The sequence below is a fragment of the Oncorhynchus clarkii genome, unplaced genomic scaffold, assembly GCF_045791955.1.
Source record: "Oncorhynchus clarkii lewisi isolate Uvic-CL-2024 unplaced genomic scaffold, UVic_Ocla_1.0 unplaced_contig_8354_pilon_pilon, whole genome shotgun sequence".
NCBI lineage: Eukaryota > Metazoa > Chordata > Actinopteri > Salmoniformes > Salmonidae > Oncorhynchus > Oncorhynchus clarkii.
In genome coordinates, this window is record NW_027257977.1 from 232501 (window position 1) to 254839 (window position 22339).

Here is a 22339-nt window from a genome sequence, read left to right on the forward strand (position 1 = left end):
AGGAGAGAGGGACTCATCCCTGAGGAAAGAGAGAAAAGTAAAGGAGTGAGACAACAGAGAATATTTCACATAGTACATTAGTGACGGGGGGAAAAGTTGATAGTTACATATCGCAATATTACTCCTAGTAAAACATATATAAATGTATATATAGTTACATATCGCAATATTACTTTGGACCATATTATAGATACCTTGACTCCTAGTAAAACATATATAAATGTATATATTTGTTGATTTTGTTAGGTAGTGTTAGCTAGCGCTGGTTCACTTTACCTGTACTAAAACACTGGTATTTTGTCCTATAGCTCGGTTCTCCATCTTCTTTTTAAAAGCCCAGTGCACTCAAAACCTTGATTTCTCTGTCTTTTAAATATATTTGTGTATAATATATATATGAAGTTGGAATAATATTGTGAAAATGATAATGTCCTTGTAGTGTCTCTCTCACGTTTTCCTCCCAGTCTCCTAATGAGTAGGAGTGTCTCTCTTACGTTTTCCTCCTGGTCAGACTCCTCCTCTCCTCCAGGGTGCTCTCCCAGGGGAAGTAGCCCAGCAGAAACTTCCATCCCTCCTTCCTCAACACGTGACACAGACCCTAGGAGGGAAGGAGAGACAGAAAGAGGGATGGGGGGGAGAGACAGAAAGAGGGATGGGGGGGACAGAGAGAAAGTAAGAGAGGAGAGACGGACAGCTTTTATTTCCACAGTCCTACAGTAAGTAACAAACAAAACAGGCCTAACAGAGCTATTCCAGTTTCAACTGAGCCTTCGACTTCCAACGGTCGCTTCAGAGAGAGAGGCGATGTCGGGAGACAAACCAATCTCTGAAAAGCGGCTGACCCCTACTTTCATATCCTTCATGTAGAGAGACTACAGAGAGGCATCAGATGCTGCCTTTAATGAGTGTTCTGCCTCGCTGCTCAAGGCCACAGACACAGGCAATAGACATCCACAGGCCATAGACAGCCACAGGACATCCACATCCACAGGCAATAGACATCCACAGGTAATAGACATCCACAGGACATCCACATCCACAGGCAATATACATCCACAGGCCACAGACACCCACAGGCCATAGACATCCACAGACATCCACAGGACATCCACATCCACAGGCAATATACATCCACAGGCCACAGACATCCACAGGCCATAGACATCCACAGACATCCACAGGCCATAGACATCCACAGGCCATAGACATCCACAGACATCCACAGGCCATAGACATCCACAGGCCATAGACATCCACAGACATCCACAGGCCATAGACATCCACAGGCCATAGACATCCACAGACATCCACAGGCCATAGACATCCACAGACATCCACAGGCCATAGACATCCACAGGCCATAGACATCCACAGGCCATAGACAGCCACATCCACAGGCCATAGACATCCAAAGGCCATAGACAGCCACATCCACAGGCCATAGACATCCACAGGCCACAGACATTCACAGGCCACAGACATCCACAGGCCATAGACATCCACAGGCCATAGATATCCACAGGCCATAGATATCCACAGGTCATAGACATCCACAGGCCATAGTCATCCACAGGCCATAGTCATCCACAGGCCATAGTCATCCACAGGCCATAGACATCCACAGGCCATAGACATCCACAGGCCATAGACATCCACAGGCCATAGACATCCACAGGCCATAGACAGCCACAGGCCATAGACATCCACAGGCCATAGACAGCCACAGGCCATAGACTCCCAATGCAGTGTGGATGAGCTACTGTAGCTAGCTCTGTCAAGGATGAACAGTATATGTAGGAATTAAAAGCACTGATGTGTTTGTGCTGTTGCTACTCTCTTAATTAACAGCAGAGGGCGTGTGTGTGGTGTGTGTGTGGTGTGTGTGATACAGAGAGACTGTCCCGTTTGATCATGTGTTTCAGTGTGTTATATCCTGGTGTTTCAGTGTGTTATATCCTGGTGTTTCAGTGTGTTACATCCTGATGTTTCAGTGTTACATCCTGGTGTTTCAGTGTGTTATATCCTGGTGTTTCAGTGTTACATCCTGGTGTTTCAGTGTGTTACATCCTGGTGTTATTCAGTGTGTTACATCCTGGTGTTTCAGTGTGTTACATCCTGGTGTTTCAGTGTTACATCCTGGTGTTTCAGTGTGTTACATCCTGGTGTTTCAGTGTGTTACATCCTGGTGTTTCAGTGTGTTACATCCTGGTGTTTCAGTGTGTTACATCCTGGTGTTTCAGTGTGTTACATCCTGGTGTTTCAGTGTGTTACATCCTGGTGTTTCAGTGTGTTACATCCTGGTGTTTCAGTGTGTTACATCCTGGTGTTTCAGTGTGTTACATCCTGGTGTTTCAGTGTGTTACATCCTGGTGTTTCAGTGTTACATCCTGGTGTTTCACTGTGTTACATCCTGGTGTTTCAGTGTGTTATATCCTGGTGTTTCAGTGTGTTATACCCTGGTGTTTCAGTGTGTTACATCCTGGTGTTTCAGTGTGTTACATCCTGGTGTTTCAGTGTGTTACATCCTGGTGTTTCAGTGTGTTATATCCTGGTGTTTCAGTGTGTTATATCCTGGTGTTTCAGTGTGTTACATCCTGGTGTTTCAGTGTGTTACATCCTGGTGTTTCACTGTGTTACATCCTGGTGTTTCAGTGTGTTATACTCTGGTGTTTCAGTGTGTTATATCCTGCTGTATTTAGTTGGTTCCTGGCCCCACATTTGAGGTGTTCCTTACCCCTTTGAATATGGTCTGTTTGAGGTGTGAGATATTCCTCATGCGTCCCTCAGGGTCCATGTTGGTGTTCCACTCCTCCGCCCCAACAGGCTCCCTACGCCGGACCTCTGGCAGCACGCCAAGATCAATCTACCAGGACAGAGAGGGAGAGTATGGAAATACTGCATTACCTACATGTTACTGCTACACCAATAACACACTATAGAGAGAGAGGGAGGGGACGTACTGCTACACCAATAACACACTATAGAGGGAGGGAGGGAGGGAGGGAGGGGACTTACTGCTACACCAATAACACACTATAGAGAGAGGGAGGGAGGGGACTTACTGCTACACCAATAACACACTATAGAGAGAGGGAGGGAGGGGACTTACTGCTACACCAATAACACACTATAGAGAGAGGGAGGGAGGGAGGGAGGGGACGTACTGCTACACCAATAACACACTATAGAGAGAGAGAGGGAGGGAGGGGACTTACTGCTACACCAATAACACACTATAGAGAGGGAGGGAGGGGACTTACTGCTACACCAATAACACACTATAGAGGGAGAGGGAGGGAGGGGACTTACTGCTACACCAATAACACACTATAGAGAGGGAGGGAGGGAGGGGACTTACTGCTACACCAATAACACACTATAGAGAGAGAGGGAGGGGACTTACTGCTACACCAATAACACACTATAGAGGGAGAGGGAGGGGACTTACTGCTACACCAATAACACTATAGAGGGAGAGGGAGGGGACTTACTGCTACACCAATAACACACTATAGAGAGAGGGAGGGAGGGGACTTACTGCTACACCAATAACACACTATAGAGAGGGAGGGAGGGAGGGGACTTACTGCTACACCAATAACACACTATAGAGAGAGAGGGAGGGGACTTACTGCTACACCAATAACACACTATAGAGGGAGAGGGAGGGAGGGGACTTACTGCTACACCAATAACACACTTTAGAGAGAGAGGGAGGGAGGGGACTTACTGCTACACCAATAACACACTATAGAGAGAGAGAGGGAGGGGACTTACTGCTACACCAATAACACACTAGAGAGAGAGAGGGAGGGAGGGGACTTACTACTACACCAATAACACACTATATAGAGAGAGGGAGGGGACTTACTGCTACACCAATAACACACTATATAGAGAGAGGGAGGGGACTTACTGCTACACCAATAACACACTATAGAGAGGGAGGGAGGGGACTTACTGCTACACCAATAACACACTATAGAGAGAGAGAGAGGGAGGGGACTTACTGCTACACCAATAACACACTATAGAGAGAGAGAGAGGGAGGGGACTTACTGCTACACCAATAACACACTATAGAGAGAGAGGGAGGGGACTTACTGCTACACCAATAACACACTATAGAGAGAGAGGGAGGGGACTTACTGCTACACCAATAACACACTATAGAGAGGGAGGGAGGGAGGGAGAGAGGGAGGGAGGGGGCGTACTGCTACACCAATAACACACTATAGAGGGAGGGAGGGGACTTACTGCTACACCAATAACACACTATAGAGGGAGGGAGGGGACTTACTGCTACACCAATAACACACTATAGAGGGAGGGAGGGGACTTACTGCTACACCAATAACACACTATAGAGGGAGGGAGGGGACTTACTGCTACACCAATAACACACTATAGAGGGAGGGAGGGGACTTACTGCTACACCAATAACACACTATAGAGGGAGGGAGGGGGCGTACTGCTACACCAATAACACACTATAGAGAGAGGGAGGGGACTTACTGCTACACCAATAACACACTACAGAGAGAGAGGGAGGGAGGGGACTTACTGCTACACCAATAACACACTATAGAGAGAGAGGGAGGGAGGGGACTTACTGCTATACCAATAACACACTATAGAGGGAGGGAGGGGACTTACTGCTACACCAATAACACACTATAGAGAGGGAGGGAGGGAGGGAGGGGACTTACTGCTACACCAATAACACACTATAGAGAGGGAGGGAGGGAGGGGACTTACTGCTACACCAATAACACACTATAGAGAGGGAGGGAGGGAGGGGACTTACTGCTACACCAATAACACACTATAGAGAGAGGGAGGGTGGGGACTTACTGCTACACCAATAACACACTATAGAGAGAGAGGGAGGGGACTTACTGCTACACCAATAACACACTATAGAGAGAGGGAGGGTGGGGACTTACTGCTACACCAATAACACACTATAGAGAGAGAGAGGGGACTTACTGCTACACCAATAACACACTATAGAGAGGGAGGGAGGGGACTTACTGCTACACCAATAACACACTATAGAGAGGGAGGGAGGGGACTTACTGCTACACCAATAACACACTATAGAGAGAGAGGGAGGGAGGGGACTTACTGCTACACCAATAACACACTATAGAGAGAGAGAGGGAGGGTACTTACTGCTACACCAATAACACACTATAGAGAGAGGGAGGGTGGGGACTTACTGCTACACCAATAACACACTATAGAGAGAGGGAGGGAGGGGACTTACTGCTACAACAATAACACACTATAGAGAGAGAGAGGGAGGGGACTTACTGCTACACCAATAACACACTATAGAGAGAGAGAGGGAGGGGACTTACTGCTACACCAATAACACACTATAGAGAGGGAGGGAGGGAGGGGACTTACTGCTACACCAATAACACACTATAGAGAGAGAGGGAGAGGGAGGGAGGGGACTTACTGCTACACCAATAACACACTATAGAGGGAGGGAGGGGACGTACTGCTACACCAATAACACACTAGAGAGAGAGGGAGGGGACGTACTGCTACACCAATAATACACTATAGAGAGGGAGGGAGGGGACTTACTGCTACACCAATAACACACTATAGAGAGAGAGGGAGGGGACTTAATGCTACACCAATAACACACTATAGAGAAGGAGGGAGGGGACTTACTGCTACACCAATAACACACTATAGAGAGGGAGGGAGGGGACTTACTGCTACACCAATAACACACTATAGAGAGAGAGGGAGGGGACTTACTGCTACACCAATAACACACTATAGAGAGAGAGGGAGAGGGAGGGAGGGGACTTACTGCTACACCAATAACACACTATAGAGGGAGGGAGGGGACGTACTGCTACACCAATAACACACTAGAGAGAGAGGGAGGGGACGTACTGCTACACCAATAACAAACTATAGAGGGAGGGAGGGAGGGGACTTACTACTATAACAATAACACACTATAGAGAGAGGGAGGGAGGGAGGGGACTTACTGCTACACCAATAACACACTATAGAGAGAGGGAGGGAGGGGACTTACTGCTACACCAATAACACACTATGGAGAGAGAGGGAGGGAGGGGACTTACTGCTACACCAATAACACACTATGGAGAGAGAGGGAGGGAGGGGACTTACTGCTACACCAATAACACACTATAGAGAGGGAGGGAGGGAGGGAGGGAGGGAGGGAGGGAGGGAGGGAGGGAGGGAGGGAGGGAGGGGACTTACTGCTACACCAATAACACACTATAGAGAGAGAGGGAGGGAGGGGACTTACTGCTACACCAATAACACACTATAGAGAGGGAGGGAGGGGACTTACTGCTACACCAACAACACACTATAGAGAAGGAGGGAGGGGTCTTACTGCTACACCAATAACACACTATAGAGAGAGAGGGAGGGAGGGGACTTACTGCTACACCAATAACGCACTATAGAGAGAGAGGGAGGGAGGGGACTTACTGCTACACCAACAACACACTATAGAGAGAGAGGGAGGGGACGTACTGCTACACCAATAACACACTATAGATAGAGGGAGGGAGGGGACTTACTGCTACACCAACAACACACTATAGAGAGAGAGGGAGGGGACGTACTGCTACACCAATAACACACTATAGAGAGAGAGGGAGGGGGCGTACTGCTACACCAATAACACACTATAGAGGGAGGGAGGGAGGGAGGGGACTTACTGCTACACCAATAACACACTATAGAGAGAGGGAGGGAGGGGACTTACTACTACACCAATAACACACTATAGAGAGAGAGGGAGGGGGCGTACTGCTACACCAATAACACACTATAGAGGGAGGGAGGGAGGGAGGGGACTTACTGCTACACCAATAACACACTATAGAGAGAGGGAGGGAGGGGACTTACTACTACACCAATAACACACTATAGAGAGGGAGGGAGGGGACTTACTGCTACACCAATAACACACTATAGAGAGAGGGAGGGAGGGGACTTACTACTACATCAATAACACACTATAGAGAGAGGGAGGGAGGGGACTTACTACTACATCAATAACACACTATAGAGAGGGAGGGAGGGGGCGTACTGCTACACCAATAACACACTATAGAGGGAGGGAGGGAGGGAGGGGACTTACTGCTACAATAATAACACACTCTAGAGAGAGGGAGGGGACTTACTGCTACACCAATAACACACTATGGAGAGAGAGGGAGGGAGGGGACTTACTGCTACACCAATAACACACTATAGAGGGAGGGAGGGGACTTACTGCTACACCAATAACACACTATAGAGAGGGAGGGAGGGAGGGAGGGAGAGAGGGAGGGAGGGAGGGAGAGAGGGAGGGAGGGAGGGGACTTACTGCTACACCAATAACACACTATAGAGAGGGAGGGAGGGAGGGAGGGAGAGAGGGAGGGAGGGAGGGAGAGAGGGAGGGAGGGAGGGGACTTACTGCTACACCAATAACACACTATAGAGAGGGAGGGAGGGAGGGAGAGAGGGAGGGAGGGAGGGAGAGAGAGAGGGAGGGAGGGGACTTACTGCTACACCAATAACACACTATAGAGAGGGAGGGAGGGAGGGAGAGAGGGAGGGAGGGAGGGAGAGAGGGAGGGAGGGGACTTACTGCTACACCAATAACACACTATAGAGAGAGGGAGGGAGGGAGGGGACTTACTGCTACAATAATAACACACTCTAGAGAGAGGGAGGGGACTTACTGCTACACCAATAACACACTATAGAGAGAGAGGGAGGGGACTTACTGCTACACCAATAACACACTATAGAGGGAGGGAGGGGACTTACTGCTACACCAATAACACACTATAGAGAGGGAGGGAGGGAGGGAGGGAGAGAGGGAGGGAGGGAGGGAGAGAGGGAGGGAGGGAGGGGACTTACTGCTACACCAATAACACACTATAGAGAGGGAGGGAGGGAGGGAGAGAGGGAGGGAGGGAGGGAGAGAGGGAGGGAGGGGACTTACTGCTACACCAATAACACACTATAGAGAGGGAGGGAGGGAGGGAGGGAGAGAGGGAGGGAGGGAGGGAGAGAGGGAGGGAGGGAGGGAGGGAGAGAGGGAGGGAGGGGACTTACTGCTACACCAATAACACACTATAGAGAGGGAGGGAGGGAGGGAGGGAGAGAGGGAGGGAGGGAGGGAGAGAGGGAGGGAGGGGACTTACTGCTACACCAATAACACACTATAGAGAGGGAGGGAGGGGACTTACTGCTACAACAATAACACACTATAGAGAGAGGGAGGGAGGGGACTTACTGCTACACCAATAACAAACTATAGAGGGAGGGAGGGAGGGGACTTACTGCTACACCAATAACACACTATAGAGAGAGAGGGAGGGGACTTACTGCTACACCAATAACACACTATAGAGAGGGAGGGAGGGGACTTACTGCTATACCAATAACACACTATAGAGAGAGGGAGGGGACTTACTGCTACAATAATAACACACTCTAGAGAGAGGGAGGGGACTTACTGCTATACCAATAACACACTATAGAGAGAGGGAGGGGACTTACTGCTATACCAATAACACACTATAGAGAGGGAGGGAGGGGACTTACTGCTACACCAATAACACACTATAGAGGGAGGGAGGGGACTTACTGCTACACCAATAACACACTATAGAGAGAGAGGGAGGGAGGGGACTTACTGCTACACCAATAACACACTATAGAGGGAGGGAGGGGACTTACTGCTACACCAACAACACACTCTAGAGAGAGGGAGGGAGGGGACTTACTGCTACACCAATAACACACTATGGAGAGAGAGGGAGGGAGGGGACTTACTGCTACACCAATAACACACTATAGAGAGGGAGGGAGGGAGGGAGAGAGGGAGGGAGGGAGGGAGAGAGGGAGGGAGGGGACTTACTGCTACACCAATAACACACTATAGAGAGGGAGGGAGGGGACTTACTGCTACAACAAAAACACACTATAGAGGGAGGGAGGGGACTTACTGCTACAATAATAACACACTCTAGAGAGAGGGAGGGGACTTACTGCTACACCAATAACACACTATAGAGAGAGAGGGAGGGGACTTACACACCAATAACACACTATAGAGAGAGAGGGAGGGGACTTACTGCTACACCAATACTATAGAGAGGGAGGGAGGGGACTTACACACTAATAACACACTAGAGAGAGAGGGAGGGGACTTACTGCTACACCAATAACACACTATAGAGAGGGAGGGAGGGAGGGGACTTAGAGAGAGGGAGGGAGGGAGGGGCTACACCAATAACACACTATAGAGGGAGGGAGGGGACTTACTGCTACACCAATAACACACTATAGAGAGGGAGGGAGGGGACTTACTGCTACACCGATAACACACTATAGAGAGAGGGAGGGAGGGGACTTACTGCTATACCAATAACACACTATAGAGAGAGGGAGGGAGGGGACTTACTGCTACACCAATAACACACTATAGAGAGAGAGGGAGGGAGGGGACGTACTGCTATACCAATAACACACTTACTGCTACACCAATAACACACTATAGAGAGGGAGGGAGGGGACTTACTGCTACACCAATAACACACTATAGAGAGAGGGAGGGAGGGGACTTACTGCTACACCAATAACACACTATAGAGAGAGAGAGAGGGAGGGGACTTACTGCTACACCAATAACACACTATAGAGAGGGAGGGAGGGGACTTACTGCTACACCAATAACACAATAACACACAATAACACACTAGAGAGAGGGAGGGAGGGGACTTACTGCTACACCAATAACACACTATAGAGAGAGAGAGGGGACTTACTGGAGGGAGGGAGGGGACTTACTGCTACACCAATAACACACTATAGAGAGAGAGAGGGAGGGGACTTACTGCTACACCAATAACACACTATAGAGGGAGGGAGGGGACTTACTGCTACACCAATAACACACTATGGAGAGAGAGGGAGGGAGGGGACTTACTGCTACACCAATAACACACTATAGAGAGGGAGGGAGGGAGGGAGGGAGGGAGGGAGGGAGGGAGGGAGGGAGGGAGGGAGGGAGGGAGGGAGGGAGGGAGGGAGGGAGGGAGGGAGGGAGGGAGGGAGGGAGGGAGGGGACTTACTGCTACACCAACAACACACTATAGAGAAGGAGGGAGGGGACTTACTGCTACACCAATAACACACTATAGAGAGAGAGGGAGGGGACTTACTACTACACCAATAACACACTATAGAGAGAGAGGGAGGGGACTTACTGCTACACCAATAACACACTATAGAGAGAGAGGGAGGGGACTTACTGCTACACCAATAACACACTATAGATAGGGAGGGAGGGGACTTACTACTACACCAATAACACACTATAGAGAGAGAGAGGGAGGGAGGGGACTTACTGCTACACCAATAACACACTATAGAGAGAGAGGCAGGGAGGGAGGGGACTTACTGCTACACCAATAACACACTATAGAGAGAGAGGCAGGGAGGGAGGGGACTTACTGCTATACCAACAACACACTATAGAGAGAGAGGGAGGGGACTTACTGCTACACCAACAACACACTATAGAGAGAGAGGGAGGGGACTTACTGCTACACCAATAACACACTATAGAGAGAGAGGGAGGGAGGGGACTTACTGCTACACCAATAACACACTATAGAGAGAGAGAGGGAGGGAGGGGACTTACTGCTACACCAATAACACACTATAGAGAGAGAGGGAGGGAGGGGACTTACTGCTACACCAACAACACACTATAGAGAGAGAGGGAGGGGACTTACTGCTACACCAATAACACACTATAGAGAGAGAGGGAGGGAGGGGACTTACTGCTACACCAACAACACACTATAGAGAGGGAGGGAGGGGACTTACTGCTACACCAATAACACACTATAGAGAGAGAGAGGGAGGGAGGGGACTTACTGCTACACCAATAACACACTATAGAGAGAGAGGGAGGGAGGGGACTTACTGCTACACCAATAACACACTATAGAGAGAGAGGGAGGGGACTTACTGCTACACCAATAACACACTATAGAGAGAGGGAGGGGACTTACTACTACACCAATAACACACTATAGAGAGGGAGGGAGGGGACTTACTGCTATACCAATAACACACTATAGAGAGGGAGGGAGGGGACTTACTGCTACACCAATAACACACTATAGAGAGGGAGGGAGGGGACTTACTGCTACATCAATAACACACTATAGAGAGGGAGGGAGGGAGGGAGAGAGGGAGGGAGGGAGGGAGAGAGGGAGGGAGGGGACTTACTGCTACACCAATAACACACTATAGAGAGGGAGGGAGGGGACTTACTGCTACACCAATAACACACTATAGAGAGAGGGAGGGAGGGAGGGGACTTACTGCTACAATAATAACACACTATGGAGAGAGAGGGAGGGAGGGGACTTACTGCTACACCAATAACACACTATAGAGAGGGAGGGAGGGAGGGAGAGAGGGAGGGAGGGAGGGAGAGAGGGAGGGAGGGGACTTACTGCTACACCAATAACACACTATAGAGAGGGAGGGAGGGGACTTACTGCTACACCAATAACACACTATAGAGAGAGGGAGAGAGAGGACTTACTGCTACACCAATAACACACTATAGAGAGAGAGGGAGGGAGGGGACGTACTGCTACACCAATAACACACTATAGAGGGAGGGAGGGGACTTACTGCTACACCAATAACACACTATAGAGAGAGAGGGAGGGAGGGGACGTACTGCTACACCAATAACACACTATAGAGAGAGAGGGAGGGGACTTACTGCTACACCAATAACACACTATAGAGGGAGGGAGGGGACTTACTGCTACACCAATAACACACTATAGAGGGAGGGAGGGGACTTACTGCTACACCAATAACACACTATAGAGAGAGGGAGGGAGGGAGGGGACTTACTGCTACACCAATAACACACTATAGAGAGGGGGAGGGGACTTACTGCTACACCAATAACACACTATAGAGAGAGAGGGAGGGAGGGGACTTACTGCTACACCAATAACACACTATAGAGAGAGAGAGGGAGGGAGGGGACTTACTGCTACACCAATAACACACTATAGAGAGAGAGGCAGGGAGGGAGGGGACTTACTGCTACACCAATAACACACTATAGAGAGAGAGAGGGAGGGGACTTACTGCTACACCAATAACACACTATAGAGAGAGGGAGGGAGGGGACTTACTGCTACACCAATAACACACTATAGAGAGAGGGAGGGAGGGGACTTACTGCTACACCAATAACACACTATAGAGAGAGGGAGGGAGGGGACTTACTGCTACACCAATAACACACTATAGAGAGAGGGAGGGAGGGGACTTACTGCTACACCAATAACACACTATAGAGAGGGAGGGAGGGAGGGGACTTACTGCTACACCAATAACACACTATAGAGAGAGAGGGGACTGAGATATCAAATCAGCAAAATACCTTGTCAAAATCTAAGAATTTAAACAAAAGAAAGACATTAACAATGTAAAGACTCAGTGACCAGCCTGGCTATAGAGACAACATAGAAAACAAGCTGGTCCTGGGGCCCTGTTCACACACAGACCCCACAGAGCCCCAGGACAGCAACACAATTAGAACCCAACCAAATCATGAGAAAACAAGCTGGTCCTGGGGCCCTGTTCACACACAGACCCCACAGAGCCCCAGGACAGCAACACAACTAGAACCCAACCAAATCATGAGAAAACAAGCTGGTCCTGGGGCCCTGTTCACACACAGACCCCACAGAGCCCCAGGACAGCAACACAACTAGAACCCAACCAAATCATGAGAAAACAAGCTGGTCCTGGGGCCCTGTTCACACACAGACCCCACAGAGCCCCAGGACAGCAACACAATTAGAACCCAACCAAATCATGAGAAAACAAGCTGGTCCTGGGGCCCTGTTCACACACAGACCCCACAGAGCCCCAGGACAGCAACACAACTAGAACCCAACCAAATCATGAGAAAACAAGCTGGTCCTGGGGCCCTGTTCACACACAGACCCCACAGAGCCCCAGGACAGCAACACAATTAGAACCCAACCAAATCATGAGAAAACAAGCTGGTCCTGGGGCCCTGTTCACACACAGACCCCACAGAGCCCCAGGACAGCAACACAATTAGAACCCAACCAAATCATGAGAAAACAAGCTGGTCCTGGGGCCCTGTTCACACACAGACTCCACAGAGCCCCAGGACAGCAACACAATTAGAACCCAACCAAATCATGAGAAAACAAGCTGGTCCTGGGGCCCTGTTCACACACAGACCCCACAGAGCCCCAGGACAGCAACACAATTAGAACCCAACCAAATCATGAGAAAACAAGCTGGTCCTGGGGCCCTGTTCACACACAGACCCCACAGAGCCCCAGGACAGCAACACAATTAGAACCCAACCAAATCATGAGAAAACAAGCTGGTCCTGGGGCCCTGTTCACACACAGACTCCACAGAGCCCCAGGACAGCAACACAATTAGAACCCAACCAAATCATGAGAAAACAAGCTGGTCCTGGGGCCCTGTTCACACACAGACTCCACAGAGCCCCAGGACAGCAACACAATTAGAACCCAACCAAATCATGAAAAAACAAGCTGGTCCTGGGGCCCTGTTCACACACAGACCCCACAGAGCCCCAGGACAGCAACACAATTAGAACCCAACCAAATCATGAGAAAACAAGCTGGTCCTGGGGCCCTGTTCACACACAGACCCCACAGAGCCCCAGGACAGCAACACAATTAGAACCCAACCAAATCATGAGAAAACAAGCTGGTCCTGGGGCCCTGTTCACACACAGACCCCACAGAGCCCCAGGACAGCAACACAATTAGAACCCAACCAAATCATGAGAAAACAAGCTGGTCCTGGGGCCCTGTTCACACACAGACCCCACAGAGCCCCAGGACAGCAACACAATTAGAACCCAACCAAATCATGAGAAAACAAGCTGGTCCTGGGGCCCTGTTCACACACAGACTCCACAGAGCCCCAGGACAGCAACACAATTAGAACCCAACCAAATCATGAGAAAACAAGCTGGTCCTGGGGCCCTGTTCACACACAGACTCCACAGAGCCCCAGGACAGCAACACAATTAGAACCCAACCAAATCATGAGAAAACAAGCTGGTCCTGGGGCCCTGTTCACACACAGACCCCACAGAGCCCCAGGACAGCAACACAATTAGAACCCAACCAAATCATGAGAAAACAAGCTGGTCCTGGGGCCCTGTTCACACACAGACCCCACAGAGCCCCAGGACAGCAACACAATTAGAACCCAACCAAATCATGAGAAAACAAGCTGGTCCTGGGGCCCTGTTCACACACAGACCCCACAGAGCCCCAGGACAGCAACACAACTAGAACCCAACCAAATCATGAGAAAACAAGCTGGTCCTGGGGCCCTGTTCACACACAGACCCCACAGAGCCCCAGGACAGCAACACAACTAGAACCCAACCAAATCATGAGAAAACAAGCTGGTCCTGGGGCCCTGTTCACACACAGACCCCACAGAGCCCCAGGACAGCAACACAATTAGAACCCAACCAAATCATGAGAAAACAAGCTGGTCCTGGGGCCCTGTTCACACACAGACCCCACAGAGCCCCAGGACAGCAACACAACTAGAACCCAACCAAATCATGAGAAAACAAGCTGGTCCTGGGGCCCTGTTCACACACAGACCCCACAGAGCCCCAGGACAGCAACACAACTAGAACCCAACCAAATCATGAGAAAACAAGCTGGTCCTGGGGCCCTGTTCACACACAGACCCCACAGAGCCCCAGGACAGCAACACAACTAGAACCCAACCAAATCATGAGAAAACAAGCTGGTCCTGGGGCCCTGTTCACACACAGACCCCACAGAGCCCCAGGACAGCAACACAACTAGAACCCAACCAAATCATGAGAAAACAAGCTGGTCCTGGGGCCCTGTTCACACACAGACCCCACAGAGCCCCAGGACAGCAACACAACTAGAACCCAACCAAATCATGAGAAAACAAGCTGGTCCTGGGGCCCTGTTCACACACAGACCCCACAGAGCCCCAGGACAGCAACACAATTAGAACCCAACCAAATCATGAGAAAACAAGCTGGTCCTGGGGCCCTGTTCACACACAGACCCCACAGAGCCCCAGGACAGCAACACAACTAGAACCCAACCAAATCATGAGAAAACAAGCTGGTCCTGGGGCCCTGTTCACACACAGACCCCACAGAGCCCCAGGACAGCAACACAATTAGAACCCAACCAAATCATGAGAAAACAAGCTGGTCCTGGGGCCCTGTTCACACACAGACCCCACAGAGCCCCAGGACAGCAACACAACTAGAACCCAACCAAATCATGAGAAAACAAGCTGGTCCTGGGGCCCTGTTCACACACAGACCCCACAGAGCCCCAGGACAGCAACACAATTAGAACCCAACCAAATCATGAGAAAACAAGCTGGTCCTGGGGCCCTGTTCACACACAGACCCCACAGAGCCCCAGGACAGCAACACAACTAGAACCCAACCAAATCATGAGAAAACAAGCTGGTCCTGGGGCCCTGTTCACACACAGACCCCACAGACCCCCAGGACAGCAACACAATTAGACCCCAACCAAATCATGAGAAAACAAGCTGGTCCTGGGGCCCTGTTCACACACAGACCCCACAGACCCCCAGGACAGCAACACAATTAGAACCCAACCAAATCATGAGAAAACAAGCTGGTCCTGGGGCCCTGTTCACACACAGACCCCACAGACCCCCAGGACAGCAACACAATTAGAACCCAACCAAATCATGAGAAAACAAGCTGGTCCTGGGGCCCTGTTCACACACAGACTCCACAGAGCCCCAGGACAGCAACACAATTAGAACCCAACCAAATCATGAGAAAACAAGCTGGTCCTGGGGCCCTGTTCACACACAGACTCCACAGAGCCCCAGGACAGCAACACAATTAGAACCCAACCAAATCATGAGAAAACAAGCTGGTCCTGGGGCCCTGTTCACACACAGACCCCACAGAGCCCCAGGACAGCAACACAATTAGAACCCAACCAAATCATGAGAAAACAAGCTGGTCCTGGGGCCCTGTTCACACACAGACCCCACAGAGCCCCAGGACAGCAACACAATTAGAACCCAACCAAATCATGAGAAAACAAGCTGGTCCTGGGGCCCTGTTCACACACAGACCCCACAGAGCCCCAGGACAGCAACACAATTAGAACCCAACCAAATCATGAGAAAACAAGCTGGTCCTGGGGCCCTGTTCACACACAGACCCCACAGAGCCCCAGGACAGCAACACAATTAGAACCCAACCAAATCATGAGAAAACAAGCTGGTCCTGGGGCCCTGTTCACACACAGACTCCACAGAGCCCCAGGACAGCAACACAATTAGAACCCAACCAAATCATGAGAAAACAAGCTGGTCCTGGGGCCCTGTTCACACACAGACTCCACAGAGCCCCAGGACAGCAACACAATTAGAACCCAACCAAATCATGAGAAAACAAGCTGGTCCTGGGGCCCTGTTCACACACAGACCCCACAGAGCCCCAGGACAGCAACACAATTAGAACCCAACCAAATCATGAGAAAACAAGCTGGTCCTGGGGCCCTGTTCACACACAGACCCCACAGAGCCCCAGGACAGCAACACAATTAGAACCCAACCAAATCATGAGAAAACAAGCTGGTCCTGGGGCCCTGTTCACACACAGACCCCACAGAGCCCCAGGACAGCAACACAACTAGAACCCAACCAAATCATGAGAAAACAAGCTGGTCCTGGGGCCCTGTTCACACACAGACCCCACAGAGCCCCAGGACAGCAACACAACTAGAACCCAACCAAATCATGAGAAAACAAGCTGGTCCTGGGGCCCTGTTCACACACAGACCCCACAGAGCCCCAGGACAGCAACACAATTAGAACCCAACCAAATCATGAGAAAACAAGCTGGTCCTGGGGCCCTGTTCACACACAGACCCCACAGAGCCCCAGGACAGCAACACAACTAGAACCCAACCAAATCATGAGAAAACAAGCTGGTCCTGGGGCCCTGTTCACACACAGACCCCACAGAGCCCCAGGACAGCAACACAACTAGAACCCAACCAAATCATGAGAAAACAAGCTGGTCCTGGGGCCCTGTTCACACACAGACCCCACAGAGCCCCAGGACAGCAACACAACTAGAACCCAACCAAATCATGAGAAAACAAGCTGGTCCTGGGGCCCTGTTCACACACAGACCCCACAGAGCCCCAGGACAGCAACACAACTAGAACCCAACCAAATCATGAGAAAACAAGCTGGTCCTGGGGCCCTGTTCACACACAGACCCCACAGAGCCCCAGGACAGCAACACAACTAGAACCCAACCAAATCATGAGAAAACAAGCTGGTCCTGGGGCCCTGTTCACACACAGACCCCACAGAGCCCCAGGACAGCAACACAATTAGAACCCAACCAAATCATGAGAAAACAAGCTGGTCCTGGGGCCCTGTTCACACACAGACCCCACAGAGCCCCAGGACAGCAACACAACTAGAACCCAACCAAATCATGAGAAAACAAGCTGGTCCTGGGGCCCTGTTCACACACAGACCCCACAGAGCCCCAGGACAGCAACACAATTAGAACCCAACCAAATCATGAGAAAACAAGCTGGTCCTGGGGCCCTGTTCACACACAGACCCCACAGAGCCCCAGGACAGCAACACAACTAGAACCCAACCAAATCATGAGAAAACAAGCTGGTCCTGGGGCCCTGTTCACACACAGACCCCACAGAGCCCCAGGACAGCAACACAACTAGAACCCAACCAAATCATGAGAAAACAAGCTGGTCCTGGGGCCCTGTTCACACACAGACCCCACAGAGCCCCAGGACAGCAACACAATTAGAACCCAACCAAATCATGAGAAAACAAGCTGGTCCTGGGGCCCTGTTCACACACAGACCCCACAGAGCCCCAGGACAGCAACACAACTAGAACCCAACCAAATCATGAGAAAACAAGCTGGTCCTGGGGCCCTGTTCACACACAGACCCCACAGAGCCCCAGGACAGCAACACAATTAGAACCCAACCAAATCATGAGAAAACAAGCTGGTCCTGGGGCCCTGTTCACACACAGACCCCACAGAGCCCCAGGACAGCAACACAATTAGAACCCAACCAAATCATGAGAAAACAAGCTGGTCCTGGGGCCCTGTTCACACACAGACCCCACAGAGCTCCAGGACAGCAACACAACTAGAACCCAACCAAATCATGAGAAAACAAGCTGGTCCTGGGGCCCTGTTCACACACAGACCCCACAGAGCCCCAGGACAGCAACACAACTAGAACCCAACCAAATCATGAGAAAACAAGCTGGTCCTGGGGCCCTGTTCACACACAGACCCCACAGAGCTCCAGGACAGCAACACAATTAGAACCCAACCAAATCATGAGAAAACAAAAAGATAATTATTTTCAATGTGTCAAGTAATTAACAAAAAAACAGAGCAAACTAGAATGCCATTTTGCCCTAAACAGTGAGTACACAGTTGTAGAAAATGAGGTGGAAACTGAGCTGCACTTCCTAACCACACTTCCTGCCAAATGTATGACCATAGTAGAGACACATATTTCCCTCAGATCACACAAATCCACTTTTGATAAACTCCCATATCTACTGGGTGAAATACCACAGTGTGACATCACAGCAGCAAGATTTGTGACCTGTTGCCACGAGAAAAGGGCAACCAGTGAAGAACAGACACCATTGTAAATACAACCCATATTTATGCTTATTTAAACTATCTGCACATCATTACAACACTGTATATAGACATATGTTTACTGTAAATTGTTTAATATCTATTTCACTTGCTTTGGCAATGTTTCCCCTGCCAATAAAGGGGAGGGAGAGAGGGAGAGAGGGAGAGAGGGAGAGAGGGAGAGAGGGAGAGAGAGAGAGAGAGAGAGAGAGAGAGAGAGAGAGAGAGAGAGAGAGAGAGAGAGAGAGAGAGAGAGAGAGAGAGAGAGAGAGGTGTCAAGTCCAACTCATGAGGGTCACGACCCCATTGAAATCCAACAAAACACCAAGCTCTGGCTGGACCACTGGTTACGTTGTGTCCGTTTTAAAATGGAAATCATTTAAAATACTATGTCTAATGTGTGTGTGTCATTTCTAACTCTGTGTCCAGTACTAGCCTACACACACGTCCAATTGACAGCTGTGTGACGTTTGGTTTGCCAGGCCAACAACCTGGTACAATACCGTAGCGACTACATTCTGTCCTCATTTCAGACACTTAAGTCAATTGAACAGTTCTGCTCAGAGAGATAGAAGAAGAGGATTCAGCCAGAAAGACAGACTAACTAAAGCCTAAGCTACGAAGCGGAGAACTGTTTCCATGGGGACAGGGCTGATAAGGGGGGGGGAGAAGGATGGACTGTAAATAGGAGTCAATAATTCATGAGCTTTGTGATAAGCAGGGATGTGTGTGTGTGTGTGTGTGTGCGTGCGTGCAGCACCATAACTACCCAACATCCAGCCAGCCAATACACAAGACAGCGCTATTTTGTTACGCCTTCATTGGAAAATAACTAGAAAGAGATTTAGGAAGAACTTTTCTCACATCAGTGAAATATTTTTCTGAAGGTGTGGGTTGTATAAACAGAACAAGAGAGAGTCCCACAAAGCTTCTCCATTCAGTGTATTCAGATAGTACTCAGACCCCTCGACTTTATCCGCATGTTGTTACATTACAGCCTTATTCTAAAATGGATTATATCATTTAATCCCCCTCATCAAGCTATACACAACACCCCATAATGACAAAGCAAAAACAAGTTAACATTTTTTGAAAAAAATATGATACAAAATAAAACACTGACATTTCACATTACCATAAGTATTCAGACCCTTTACTCAGTACTTTGTTGAAGCATCTTTGTCAGCGATTACAGACTTCAGTCTTCTTGGTTATGATGCTACAAGCTTGGCACACCTGTATTTGGGGAGTTTCTCCCATTCTTCTCTGCAGATCCTCTCAAGCTCTGTCAGGTTGGATGGGGAGCTGCACAGATATTTTCAGGTCTCTCCAGAGACGTCTGGGCTCTGGCTGGGCCACTCAGACATTCAGAGACTTGTCCCAAAGACACTCCTGCATTGTCTTGGCTGTGTGCTTATGGGTTGTCCTGTTGGAAGGTGAACCTTCGCCACCGTCTGAGGTCCTGAGTGCTCTGGAGCAGGTTTCATCAAGGATCTCTCTGTAGGATCTCTGTGGTCCGTTCATCTTTCCCTTGATCCTGACTAGTCTCCCAGTCCCTGCCTCTGAAAAACATCCCCACAGCTTGATGCTGCCACCACTATGCTTCACCGTAGGGATGGTGCCAGGTTTCCTCCAGACGTGACGCTTGGCATTCAGGCCAAAGAGTTCAATCTTGGTTTCATCAGACCAGAAAATCTGGTTCCTCATGGTCAGAGTCCTTTAGGTACCTTTTGGCAAACTCCAAGCGGGCTGTCATGTCCCTTTTACTGAGGAGTGGCTTCCGTCTGACCACTCTACCATAAAGGCCTGGTTGGTGGAGAGCTGCAGAGATGGTTGTTCTTCTGGAACTGTGGAGCTCTGTCAGAGTGACCATCGGGTTCTTGGTCACCTCCCTGACCAAGGCCCTTCTCCCCGATTTGCTCAGTTTGGCCGGGCGACCAGCCCCTGGTGGTTCCAAACTACCTCCATTTAATAATGATGAAGGCCACGGTGTTCTTGGGGACCTTCAAAGCTGCATATCTGATCACCTTCGTATAGTGTGGCTCTTTATACAGAGGTTGTTTTAAAAACAGGTAAAGTAGCATATTTACACTATTGATCTTTCTCCCTCTTTTCTAATGATTTCCACAAGGTAATAAAGTGGCCAGCCAGGAGGTTCATGTAATCAAAATCTAATTAAAAAATCTGGCGTGCGTTGCATTCCTCAGAGGTTACACTCTGCATCATCAGCCAATCGAAGTGTGTGTGTGTGTGTGTGTGTGTGTGTGTGTGTGTGTGTGAGAGAGAGAGAGAGAGAGCGAGAGAAAGAGGTCTAATTTATTTACTATTTACTCACCACAGATCTATTTAAATAATGTATAAACCTTTATTTAAACCAAGTAGATTGAGAGCATATGGCGTTTGCAATGCCAAGGGTCCTTGGTTAGATTTTCACTGGAGCCTCCCATATGTTACATTTATGCACACGTCTGTACCTGATAAAAGCATCTGCTAAATGGGATAGGGGATACGTAGTCAGTTGAGGACAACAGTCCTGATGTTGAAAGGGGAGACCTAGTCAGTTGAGGTAAACAGTCCTGATGTTGAAAGGGGAGACCTAGTCAGTTGAGGACAACAGTCCTGATGTTGAAAGGGGAGACCTAGTCAGTTGAGGACAACAGTCCTGATGTTGAAAGGGGAGACCTAGTCAGTTGAGGACAACAGTCCTGATGTTGAAAGGGGAGACCTAGTCAGTTGAGGACAACAGTCCTGATGTTGAAAGGGGAGACCTAGTCAGTTGACGACTTAATCCACATCGTCGCTGCCTGGGGAGCAGTTGTTGTTGAGGGTAACTGCCCTGTTCAACGACAGAACGGCAGATTTGTCCACCTTGCCAGCTCGAGGATTCGAACTAGAGACCTTTCTGTTACTGGTCCAACGCTCTTAACCGCAAGGCTACCCGCCGCCTCCCCCTAACCCTACCCGCCACCTCCCCCTAACCCTACCCGCCGCCTCCCCCTAACCCTACCCGCCGCCTCCCCCTAACCCTACCCGCCGCCTCCCCCTAACCGCCGCCTCCCCCTACCCGCCGCCTCCCCCTAACCCTACCCGCCGCCTCCCCCTAACCCTACCCGCCGCCTCCCCCTAACCGCCGCCTCCCCCTAACCCTACCCGCCGCCTCCCCCTAACCCTACCCGCCGCCTCCCCCTAACCCTACCTGCCACCCCCTAACCCTACCTGCTGCCTCCCCCTAACCCTACCTGCTGCCTCCCCCTAACCCTACCTGCTGCCTCCCCCTAACCCTACCTGCTGCCTCCCCCTAACCCTACCTGCTGCCTCCCCCTAACCCTACCTGCCACCCCCTAACCCTACCTGCCACCCCCTAACCCTACCTGCCACCCCCTAACCCTACCCGCCTCCCCCTAACCCTACCCGCCGCCACCCCCTAACCCTACCTGCCGCCACCCCCTAACCCTACCTGCCGCCACCCCCTAACCCTACCTGCCT

The 22339-nt window shown here is 50.0% G+C and overlaps 1 protein-coding gene across 1 annotated transcript in view; it reads right to left on the bottom strand.

Annotated features, from left to right (window-relative positions):
* The window catches only part of LOC139394377 (TBC1 domain family member 15-like), a gene marked incomplete at its 5' end in the record, with an annotated part of 58160 nt that overhangs the window by 23347 nt on the left and 12474 nt on the right, over positions 1 to 22339 (bottom strand). The window contains 2 exons of the mRNA XM_071142431.1: positions 495 to 598; positions 2735 to 2863. Coding sequence (XP_070998532.1) covers positions 495 to 598; positions 2735 to 2863 — 233 coding nt within the window. The remainder of the gene's footprint in view (positions 1 to 494; positions 599 to 2734; positions 2864 to 22339) is intronic.